This window comes from Pelodiscus sinensis, chromosome 16, assembly GCF_049634645.1.
Source record: "Pelodiscus sinensis isolate JC-2024 chromosome 16, ASM4963464v1, whole genome shotgun sequence".
Taxonomy (NCBI): Eukaryota; Metazoa; Chordata; order Testudines; family Trionychidae; genus Pelodiscus; species Pelodiscus sinensis.
Window position 1 is genome coordinate 23,325,105 of NC_134726.1, and position 12,001 is coordinate 23,337,105.

The 12,001-nt window shown below is 43.1% G+C and overlaps 1 protein-coding gene across 1 annotated transcript in view; it reads left to right on the forward strand.

Annotated features, from left to right (window-relative positions):
* Positions 1–167: 167 nt before the first annotated feature.
* Positions 168–12,001, forward strand: part of PMS2 (PMS1 homolog 2, mismatch repair system component) — a 29,773-nt gene continuing 17,939 nt past the window's right edge. Inside the window, exons 1-4 of the mRNA XM_075899497.1 lie at positions 168–338; positions 2,686–2,825; positions 6,423–6,509; positions 7,357–7,459. Coding sequence (XP_075755612.1) covers positions 319–338; positions 2,686–2,825; positions 6,423–6,509; positions 7,357–7,459 — 350 coding nt within the window. The 5' untranslated portion in view covers positions 168–318. The remainder of the gene's footprint in view (positions 339–2,685; positions 2,826–6,422; positions 6,510–7,356; positions 7,460–12,001) is intronic.

Consider the following 12,001-nt stretch of genomic DNA (forward strand, 5'->3'; position numbering starts at 1 on the left):
TATTGGTCCACTCAGAACTCCTCCCGCCCTCGCTCCTTTGCCTTCCTCCCATTGGTCACGATGAATGACTGATGCAACCAGGTGGAGCTCAGTAGGGCGAAGAAGAGAGACCCCCCCCCCGGCCAATTGGACAGACTGAACAACCAATCAGAAGGCGGAAAACGGGAGCTTTCTTCCGATTGGAGAAGATGATTTCCTAGCGGCCAATGACCGCGCGGGGGTGGAGTCTGCGTGGAATGGGCGGTGGGCTCTGTGAGGCGGCTTAAGCGGTGGTGCGCGGCGGGGCTGTGTCGGGGTTTCCTGCCGAGCTGAGACTCTATGGAGGCGACGGCGCCCTGGTGAGGCCCGTGCGGAGGGCGGTGGCGTGGAGGCGCCTGAGGGACCCTCTCCCGCCAGCGGGAAGTGGCTTCATCTTGACCCGGGCGCGGGGCCCTCTGGTAGCGCGCGGCCCTGAGGAAGTGGAGCTGGCGCGTCTGTAGCCCGCGGTGGCCCCGGCCCTTGTCCCTGCGAGTAATGAAACCAGGCCGTGCCCCCTCGCGGCTCTCCTTCGTTGCAGCCTCGTCGCCCCCACAGGGCCGTGGCCTCCTTTCTTCCCGTGACATCATTGCCCCCACTGTGCCCGCACCCAAAGCTGCATCAGTCAAACTCGTATCCGGGTGGCCTGGTGCCCGTCAGCAGTGTGTTAATACAGGGCTACATCAGAGTGCAGTGTTCTTGTGCTCCATGTGTCTTCTCTCGGTGTACAGACGGCCCCCGAGTTACGAATGCATTGACTCATAGTTTCCACCAATTCCCATTAAGCGCGTTACAGCCGGTCCCCGAGTTACAAATGCATTGACTTGCCACCGTTCATACCACCAACTTCCATTAAGTGCATTACAGTCGGTCCCCGAGTTACGAATGCGATGTGTACGTATGAACAGTGCGGCCACAGTTAAATGAATGGGGTCCGACTTACGAACAGATTGAGTTACGACCAAGTGTTTGGTACGTAACTCGTTCGTAAGTTGGGGACTGGCTGTAGTTAATCCACCTTCATTAGCAGTCGCTAGATCAATAGAAGAATTTTTTCCATTGCCATAAGTGTTTCTACCTTGAGGGCTAGGTTAACCTAACTATGGTGATCATGGGGTGAATTTTTTCACAAACCTAAGCGATATAGCTAGGTCAGTCTAATTATTTAGTGCTGGTCTACAGAGAAACTTACATCACTATTAGGGATGTAATAGTATAGTCGATTAACCGACTTATAGGTTAATGCTACAGAATACATGTATTTTCCCCCTCCTCCTTGCCAGTACCTTTTTTAGAAGGCTGGCCAGCAGCCTGGCTCAGTACTGACTTGTACCAGGTCCAGGACCTACCCATGCTGCAGCTCTGCATTTAAAGTGTATTAGAGCCAGGCAGGCAGCTTGGCTCAGTTCTGGCTTACACCGGGTCTGAGAGCTCAGACCCTCCTGGACAGGCAGCTGGTCTGCGAGGGAGGCTGGTTTTTAAACTGGCTTCCCTTGCAGACCAGCTTTTGCTTGGTATCCCATGCTGCTGCCTCTGATAGAGAAGCAGAGGTGTGGAGCGGCAGGGGGCTCCTCGGGAGTGGGGCTGGAGCGGACTGGCTACTGGTCCCATGTCCTTGGGCAGTGGTGTTGCGGGGGGGAGGCAGTTGCCACGCTAGGGGGTGGCAATTTAGTCCCCCTCTACTCCCCCTGTCATCCCTTCACTCGCCTGCTTCTCCTCTGCCTACTGCCTGTGGCTTGAGCCACCTCCCTACCCCCAGCCCAATCCTCCTCCATCTCCACCTGCGGGTTAGTGCGTGAGGGGGCCCAGTCCCAAACTGAAGGGGGGAGGGGAAGATGTGGTACAAGCTCTCCCAGCCTCCCAGGGTTGGGCTCAGCCATACGCCAGGTTCGGGGCCCCGCCGCATGGCAGTGTGTGTGTGTAAATTTGCCTTTGCCCTTTGGGCAGATAACACCCTTGTTACTCCTCTGCCCCTGGGGACTATAGAATAATTGAGTAACCTATAAGAATTCACGAGATTAATCGACTATTCAATTAACCGATATTTAACATCCCTGTCAGCAGGGCTCGACAAATAATACAATCTACTCGCCTGTGGCGAGTAGATTGTAACCTGGAAGAGCCGGGTTCGGGCGATCTGCGCATGCGCAGAACGATCTGTGCATGCACAGATTGCCGGACAGCGCAGCTGGAGAGCAGGGCTCGCCGTGGTTCGGCGAGCCCTGCTTATCAGAATAGCTACATTTCTTAGGGTTTGAAAAATCCACAACTCTGAAAGATATAGCTAACTACCAGCATGGACTGCTAGATTGAGAGAAGAATTTGTCTGTCAACCTAGCTACCACATCACAGGGAGGCGATTTACCTATATTGATAGAAAAAGCCTTCCTTTTAGTGTAGATAGTGTCTATGCTGAGGCTGTGCTGCTCTAGTATTTTAAATATAGATAAACCATTAGTTATAGTAGGTTAATGCGGTATCTGTTCACACCCCAACTTGCTGCAAATTTAATGAGTAGACAAGCCTTAACGCTCTTATGAGACTGCATTGTTGTTGGCAGCCTTTATTTACTTGGTTGTTAATTTGCCATAATTGTTGGGAAGGAAATAGTGCTGAATGATAGCAACCTTTTTCACGTCTAATTTTTATGTATTTATTTATTTATTTTAGTGTCCTGTCTGCTAAAGCCATCAAGCCAATAGATCATAAATCAGTTCACCAGATCTGTTCAGGACAGGTTGTTCTGAATCTAGGCACTGCGGTGAAGGAGTTGGTGGAAAACAGTGTAGATGCTGGAGCTACTAATATTGGTAAACTTGTTATTTTAATTTCATATGAGACATACTTAGTACTCATATACTGTTTTGTAACTTCTAAGTGCTCTGCACCTGCAAACAGTTCAGAACTGATACTTTGCATTTGAATTTGCATATAGCCATTTTACACATGAGGAAAACTAACATATAGAGCATTTGGGGTTCTTATTTTACAATTGGATCTGTGGAGGCTGTACTACTTTATTTCCAGGCCTGGGTCTAAAGTAGACTTGCCCAATTGATATAAAATTAATGGGATTATTATTGTGTATTGTATTAAGCACAGGCATAAAAGTTTGCAGGATCAGGCTTGCTGAAGCTTGCTGTAGAATATCCTATGTTGCTAGGAAACCATATGCAATCAGAATCTGACACAGAATTCAACCTACTACTACCATTTGATGGCCATTCAGTGGACTGTAAGGAATTAACAATAAATGGTCTGGTAGCATAAGTAAAGTAGGAGTGTTAGGGGGCGAAAGCTAAGGAAATGTTCAAGGTCAGCCATTAAGATGTTGGCATATTGTGGTGCCATGTGTGTGCCAATGGCTGTTTAAAAGATCTTCAAGTGACTGTCTTGTCACAAACCAATTCTGCTAGCCAGATACACAGAGAAACGTTGGAATTAGAGTTCATCCGCAAATTCAATTCACATGCTAATGGACTCAATCGTGATGAAGGATGGTTGGGACACTGTCAACTTAACAGTCGATGAGGTGCAAACAGTATCCTTCTTGACACAGGAATCTACATAAAGAGCTATCAGTTGACTTGATTCTTATCTGCTTCATTTTAACTACCCAAACTTCAGATACTTACTGATTCCCTCTAGCTCCCTGTCTCCCACCCCCTCCTTTTTTTTCCTTTCTCCCACTCTCTCCTACTTATTTTGAGTGTGCACATCCTAAACTCAAAACTCCAATCATCTGAAGAAGTGGGCTGCGCCCACGAAAGCTTATGATACCATCTACATGTTTTGTTAGTCTGCTTAACCAGTTATAGTGGGCCAGCAGGTGGCGCACAGAGTCACTAACCAGCACCCAATACGTATAGGGGTACTTGGCAGGACCGTGGATGACGGCCTGCTGTGGATGCCGTTTCCCATGGTGGGCAGGGATGCAGACCCATACTGCGTCATCTGCCTTGAATCGGGGTGTCCATGGCCCTTGAGGCTAGGCCTTAAGGTCCGGCCACCGGCTGCACTGCTCATTAAGGTTAATTAGCGTAGGCTGTAGGTGGAAATTCCAGCTCTTAAAGTCTCTTCCTTTCAAGGAAATGCGGAGGGTAGTCTTAAGGATCCCAATTTTACGCTCCACCATGCCATTACTTTGGGGATGATACTGCAAGTGGACATGGTGAGCGATGTTAAACTAGGAAAAACTGCTGTAGTGCATTTGACTGGAACGGGGGCCCCCATCAGTTTGAACTTATCTGGGCACTCCCCAGGCGTCCAAGAGCTCCAGCAAGGCATTAGTATTGAAAGACTTGGCAATAAGACAGCTACTGCCTTACTTCTTACTAATCAAAAGATAGAAGAAATGCGCATGTATGTAATGCAAAACTGTGTAGCTTTAGATTATTTGTTGTTAAAGGAATCTGGGTTTTGTCGTTGGTTAGGCAACAGCTACCCTCAGTTTTCAGGTAAATGTATGGAAATTAAGTCTATTGAACAAAATGTAACACAGATTATTGATGATATCGAGGAGGTTGCTAAGAAGGCCAGAGAGTCTGTTTCTTGGTGGGAGAACATATTCGGCTGGGTCCCTTCCATATTTGGCCTTGGAGGATTAAGACAGTTTTTCAGGTCCCTTTGTGTCATATTGCTGGTTGTTAGCTTTGTGCTGTGCCTTGTTTGTGGCATCGTAAAAAACCTCACGAACTGCATCTCTGCCCTACCTATCTCCACGCTCAAACAAGAGGGGCTGCTTGCCTTTGAGGAGGCGGAGACAGACAAGGAGGTGGAGGTCTAGGTTTTCCCAGACGTGGCCATGGCCACGGGGGCATGTTAGAGAAAAAACTGCCCCCCCCCCAGTAAAAAAGTTTGGCCAGGCCGCTTTTGCTATAGTGGGCTGCAGTACTCCTTGAGAGAAACCAGCCGCACCCTTCCTGCATACCATTGCCTTTAGAAAAAGGGAAGGTGTGAAAAGGGGAAAATAGCCTCAGACTTTCCCACCTGTCACCTTGGCGTGAGAACTGCGGGGCTTACCTGGTCGCATGAGACCTGCTCAGTTTCGGCCCTACCCCTGGGACACAGACCCCCCTACTTGGTGACCATTGGGCCATATATGGTAATATGCAAGCGCAGGAAAGCAATGTGCAGATTTGGGGATAAATACCCATTGCACAGTTTACTCAACGAGGTCTTCGCAACATACGTACCACGGTGCATGTGCCTTCCCGTATACTTCAAAGCGCTACTGGCCTGATCAGCCGACCAGCCACCTCCCCCGACTCTCGGGCGTAACCAAGGCCTTTGCAACCAAACCGATATATTTGAAATGTTCCGTGTGCTGTGTAAGTTGGTATGTATGATTTGATTTTTTCTTGTTGTATAAGCTTAGTATTGTAGATGTTTTGGATAGTACATAGAGTTTGTAGTTATCACTGTTATTTAATTAGTGTAGCTGGGTATTTTTAGAATAGAGACTATTCCCCTTGCCATTCCCATTTTTATATCTCTGACACATTTAACTAGAAATCATAGAATAAATATAATAAATACTATAAATTCATCACTGTTATAAATAAATATTTTTTATTTGCTAAAACGGTCCACCTGGTTCTGTCCTTCCCCACTTGGGTATGCATCATCGGACCTGTGATTCTCGCGACAAATGTGCACATCCTAAACTCAAAACTCCAATCATCTGAAGAAGTGGGCTGTGCCCACAAAAGCTTATGATACCATCTACATGTTTTGTTAGTCTATTAAGTGCTACCAGGCCATTTGTAGTTTTTTTCTGTACAGACTAACTCAGCTACTCCCTGAAGCTGTAAGAAATTAGTTTGGTTTAAATTTAGTTCCCAATGAAGATGTTTTTGCATCACAAAAACTACTATCATAATTAACATTAACTGATACTCTTAGTGAAGAGACAGGATAGGTGAGGTAATATCTTTTATGGACCATCTTCCCTAGTGAAAGAGCAAGCTATACAGAGCTCTTCAATTCTCTGCAAGAACGTTGGGGATGAGACTCAACTGTTAATATCCATGTGTAAAGTGCTTCTTCCATGTTAGAGTTCAGACATAATAACAAAGCAATGTGAGGAAGCCTATACTGCTGCTTATGATTAACGTCTTTCAAGGACTGAAGGATTTTAGTTTCCAGGCTGTCAGGTTGGCAATTTTTATGAGTAGAAAACTTTAATATATGCATGCAAATTTTAAAGAATTTAGTTCATTTAGCAGAAAGCACAGGTTGATTTGGAATTGAATAATTTAACTCTTGAAAGTTGTGATTTTTGTTTTATTTTTATTCAGAAAACAATGGCTGTTGAAGGCTTTACAATGCACTATTAACTTTGTAATGTATGCATTCTAAATATTGCTTGTGACCACTGAATGAAAACAATCTGTTATAATTTTTAGACCTAAAGCTTAAAGATTATGGAGCAGATCTTATAGAAGTTTCAGATAATGGTTGTGGAGTAGAAGAAGAAAACTTTGAGGGCTTGAGTAAGTTAAATTCTTCACAATTTATGTTTGTTCTAAATATTTGAAAATACTTATATATAAACTGATTTATCTGACATGCTGATATCTGTAGTGAGAAAACCACTTCTTATAAAATTCCCAAGTTGAATCTCTTAAAGAGGTTACATGATTATTCTAGAATGATATGTCCTGCCAGTGCTGCAATAAAACTAATGCTGTGGGCCATCCAGATGTCATTATAGTCATGGTATGTAGAGGTATGAATATCCAGAATTATGTGTGTTTTCCAGTAGAGTGGGAGGATAAAATTGTTGCATATACTTATTCAAAGTCACAAGGAAATGTTGATTCAGTTGTGTTCATTACTATTTCATGTTCACTTTCTTTAAATAGACAAGCTGTCACATTTTACAAATACAACTATTAATGAAAATTAATTGAAAGCTTTCAGCAAATATTCAAGCTATCTTGAAATTTTATGTTTGATTGTAAAATTTGCAATTTGTAGTTTTTAAGTCACCCAAACAGGAAACAGAAACAAGACTATGTGACTTGTGTAACTAACCAGCACTTTAAAAATGGCAAATATTCTCAACAAACTGTTTGCAAAGGATCTTCAGAACAAAATTTATTCACTGAAGGAATAAACAATTTGGAATAACATTTGATAATTTCACAGATTATTTGCAAGCAGAAATGGGCAAATATAGGGAATAGTTTATCTATTTAGTTCTATTCTAGTTACATAACATATGACATAAGTATCAATGTTTTCTGTCTTGGAAAGATACAAAATAAACTTTCATACATGAATGTCATTTTGGAAAGATGTGCTACAATTACACATATTTTAAATACATTTTTCTAGCACTGAAATATCATACTTCCAAGATACAAGATTTCTCTGATCTAATGCATGTTGGAACATTTGGATTTCGAGGTGAAGCTCTGAGTTCACTATGTGCATTAAGGTAATAATATTGTGCTTCATTAGTTGAAATTTCACAATTCCATGTGAATGCAAACATGTGACTTCATTTATTAATGAAACAGGCTTTGGAAACTTCTAATTGGGTTATTTCTCAACTAAAATAGAACCCAATTGTTTGTTTTTTTCCTTATTTTATTTTTTTTAACTGGATAATTTTGTTGGAATTAAGATCTCTGTGTAATACAAAAATAACATAGTTTAACATAGGGTGGATTGATTTAAACCACTAAAAATATATTTAAATAAAATTTCCCACTGATCCTACTTCACTTATTTCTTCAAACAGTAATGCAAATCTGATCACTAAAATGTTACTTTACAGCTAGGTACACCTTACATCATCTAAGAGGGTATACCTTGTATAATTTTTTTAGATAGCTTGATTTTATTGATTTAGGAAATAGTACATAATAGGGATGTTAAAATGCATTTGTGTAAATGTGTATCTGCTGAAATGTTCAGTAGATACACGTTGGCATGCTGTTTCTCCCTCCTCCCACCAAATTGTTTCTGTATCAGAGGTGGAAGGGGTCCAGTCAGCTTGGTGGGAGCTGATATGTGTGAGGAACTGGTTTTAAAGTTGATTCCCTGTGTATACTGGCTCCCACCTGTCCCCCTCTTCCCTGATTCAGAGGCAGCAGCGTGATGGGAAATGGGAAAGGTAGACAGCTCTGTGGAAGCTGGCATGAGTGAGGGGCCAGCTTAAAAGCCTCTTCACTTTGTATATTGGCGCCTGCCTGCCGCGTCCGAGGCATCAGTGTGGAATACGAGGCGCCTTGAAAGCCAGCTTTCCATGTGTACTGGTTCCCACCTGCCCCCCTTACCCTCTGCATTGCTGCCTCTCTGATAGAGAGGCAGTATCAGAGGCAGCAAGTGGGGGAGGGGTGCATGTAGTTGTTATGATTAACTGATGGGCCCGGGCTTATTGGTTAATCGTATATATGACTACACTTTACCATCCCTAGTACATAATACTCATTATCTGTGTCAAGCTGTAGATGCAGCAGTAGTACATTAGGAATGGTAAATACTAAATCAGGGGTGGGGAACTTCTGTCCTGCAGTATGGATCCGGCCCGCCAAACAATTTAATCCAGCCTTTGGGAGTCCAGCGGCCATGAAATACTGTGGGGGAGTTTTGGGGGTCATTTTAAAAACTCCCCCCACCCTCCCCTGCAATGCGGCCGGATACTTCTGGTTCCCCTCCTGCACGTGGGAGAGGTGCATGCAGGAGACTTGGCAGGAGGGAGAAGCTCCACGTGCTGGAGTCTTGTGGTGTTTTGGTGAGGTGACAGTGAAAAAGAGGGTGGAGCTGCTTCTCAGGCTCTGACAGCTTCAGAGACTGCCAGCAAGATTTCTTTTGCCAGCAAGGAGGCTTGCAGGACAAGGGGCAGGGGGACTGTTCCTGGAGTGGGAGGGAAGGGAAGCCCCTGAGCCTCTTCCCTGCATGGAGCACCTTTCAGGAGAGAGGGCAGGCCACAGTGGGGCCAGCTTCTCTCCCCCTCTCCCTAAATAGGCTGGCTGTAGCAGGGAACAGCATCTGGCAGACTGGACCCACTGTTAAGGAGGCATGCGGGACCAGAGGGAAAGGGGGGGGAAATCCTTGCAGGAGTGGAAGGGAAGAGAAGCCCCCCCAACCCCTTCCTTGCATGAGGTGCCCACAGCTGGGCAAGCCCCAGAACTTCTTCCCTGCATAGTGAGGCTACAGCAGGTTGACTATGCGCTGTGTGAAGAAGAACTTCCTTTTATTTGTTTTAAACCTGCTGCCCATTAATTTCATTTGGTGGCCCCTAGTTCTTATATTATGGGAACAAGTAAATAACTTTTCCTTATTCACTTTCTCCACACTACTCATGATTTTATATACCTCTATCATATCCCCCCTCAGTCTCCTCTCTTCCAAGCTGAAAAGTCCTAGTCTCTTTAATCTCTCCTCATATTGGACCCGTTCCAAACGCCTAATCATTTTAGTTGCCCTTCTCTGAACCTTTTCTAATGCCAGTATATCTTTTTTGAGCTGAGGTGACCACATCTGTACGCAGTATTTAAGATGTGGGTGTACCATGGATTTGTATAAGGGCAGTAAGCTATTCTCTGTGTTACTCTCTATCCCTTTTTTGATGATTCCTAACATCCTGTTTATTTTTTTGGCTGCCGCTGCACATTGTGTGAATGTCTTCAGAGAACTATCCACGATGACTCCAAGATCTCTTTCCTGATTAGTTGTAGATTAGCCCCCTTCATTTTGTATGAATAGTTGGGGTTATTTTTTCCAATGTGCATTACTTTACATTTATCCATGTTAAATTTCATTTGCCATTTTGTTGCCCAATCACTTAGTTTTGTGAGATCTTTTTGAAGTTCTTCACAGTCTGCTTTGGTCTTCACTATCTTGAGCAGTTTAGTATTGTCTGCAAACTTTGCCTCCTCACTGTTTACCCCTTTCTCCAGATCACATACGGATAAGTTCAATAGGATTGGTCCTAGTGGTGTTCCCCAAGGGTCAGTCCTAGTTACCCCTCTCCATTCTGAAAATTTACCATTTATTCCTACCCTTTGTTTCCTGTCTTTTAACCAGTTCTCAATCCATGAAAGGATCTTCCCTCTTATCCCATGACAACTTAATTTACGTAAGAGCCTTTGGTGAGGGACCTTGTCAAAGGCTTTCTGGAAATCTAAGTACACTAAATCTACTGGGTCCCCCTTGTCCACATGTTTGTTGACCCCTTCAAAGAACTCTGATAGATTAATAAGACATGATTTCCCTTTACAGAAACCATGTTGACTTTTGCCCAGAAAATTATGTTCCTCTGTGTGTCTGACAATTTTATTCTTTACTATTGTTTCAACTAGTTTGCCTGGTACTGACATTAGACTTACTGCTCTGTGATTGCCGGGATTGCCTCTAGAGCTCTTTTTAAATATTGGCATTACATTAGCTATCTACCAGTCATTAGAAACTTATTCAAAGGATAGGTTAGAAACCATAGTTAATAGTTCCACAATTTTACATTTGAGTTTTTTCAGAACTCCTGGGTGAATGCCATCTGGTGAATCCTGGTGACTTGTTATTGTTAAATTTATCAATTAATTCCAAAACCTCCTCTAATGACACTTCAGTCTGTGACAATTCTTCAGATTTGTCACCTATAAAGGATGGATCAGGTTACCATAGATATGGTTAGATGGAAGGTTATTCATTTTAAGGCATTTCATTCTACTAAAGTGTTGAAGTAAATGTGTAAGTGCATTCCTGAATTTAAATTTTAAAGTTAAGTATTTACAGATAGTTTTTGTAAGGACTGTTTTGCATTGTATTTTGATCTCAGGTGTAAAAGCAAAGTATATTTGAATCTCTTTAATCTGGCAATCCAGGGAAAAAGAGTTTGCTGGATCAAAGAATTTGCCCAGCCAGGGAGGGAGGGCGTGAGTGAGATGAGGGTAAAACACTTACCTACTCCTGTGTCTCCTGCTGCTCCCTGGGGTATGTCTACACTACAGAGTTTTTTCTGAAAAAAACTTCAATTATGTCCACACTTCAATTATGTCCAATTATACCCTCATCTCACTCACGCCCTCCCTCCTTGGCTGGGAAGATTCTTTGATCTAGCAAACCCTGTTTCCCTGATTGCCGGATTAAAGAGGTTCAAGTGTACTTTGCCTTTACACCTGAGATCAAAATACAAAGAAAATCGAAAGAACAGAGGGTTTTTTTCCGACATTGGTAAACCTCTTTCTACGAGGAAGAAACCTTTTTCCGAAAGAGCTCTTTTGGAAGAAGGTGTGTGTGGATGGGGAAAAGGGAGTTCTTTTGAAAGAAGAGGAAAGAAGAAAAAGCACAGGTGCCCTGTTGGCCCTTCTGTCCATAGTAATCACAGATCTCTTCCGGAAAAACATCTTCTGAAAGAAGCCTGCAGTCTAGACATAGCTTGGGAACAGTGGGGAAAAGCTTTCAGCAGAGTGTGTTACTGCACTGCCATTCCTCCAGTTGGGGAGGAGGAGGAGCAGCAGCATAGAGAACTGCTTCTGCTTTCGCCTGCCAGGATCTGTACCATGAGTTCTTCTGGATTAGGGACACCCAGAGTGCAGAGGTTAAGGTATATTATTTTTTAAACATTTGCTTTTTCATAGTATGTAACTCTTTACAATTTTATTATGTTGTTTTTCTTGAACTAGTTAAGTGTTAGAAATAATTGCAGTGTTTGCATACAGTCTTGTATATCATGAATATTGCAGTGTTTTCTGTTTGTATTAGAAAACTAGTGTCCAAGTAGCATGAAACAGAAAAACCAGAGCCCAGCATCATGGTCTATCAACAAGATATATGTAAAGGATAAAAACATATTTTACATTGTAACTAGGAAAATTGTGAAGGTCTGGACAGTATTATTTAAATATTTTTATATACACTCTTGGTTAAAAATCTTGAGTGAGGAATGAAATTTGCTTTTTAGATAACTTATTTTTGGTACCAAATCTCAATTCACAATAAATATTTATCAGAAATTCTTACAAAAGGGAGT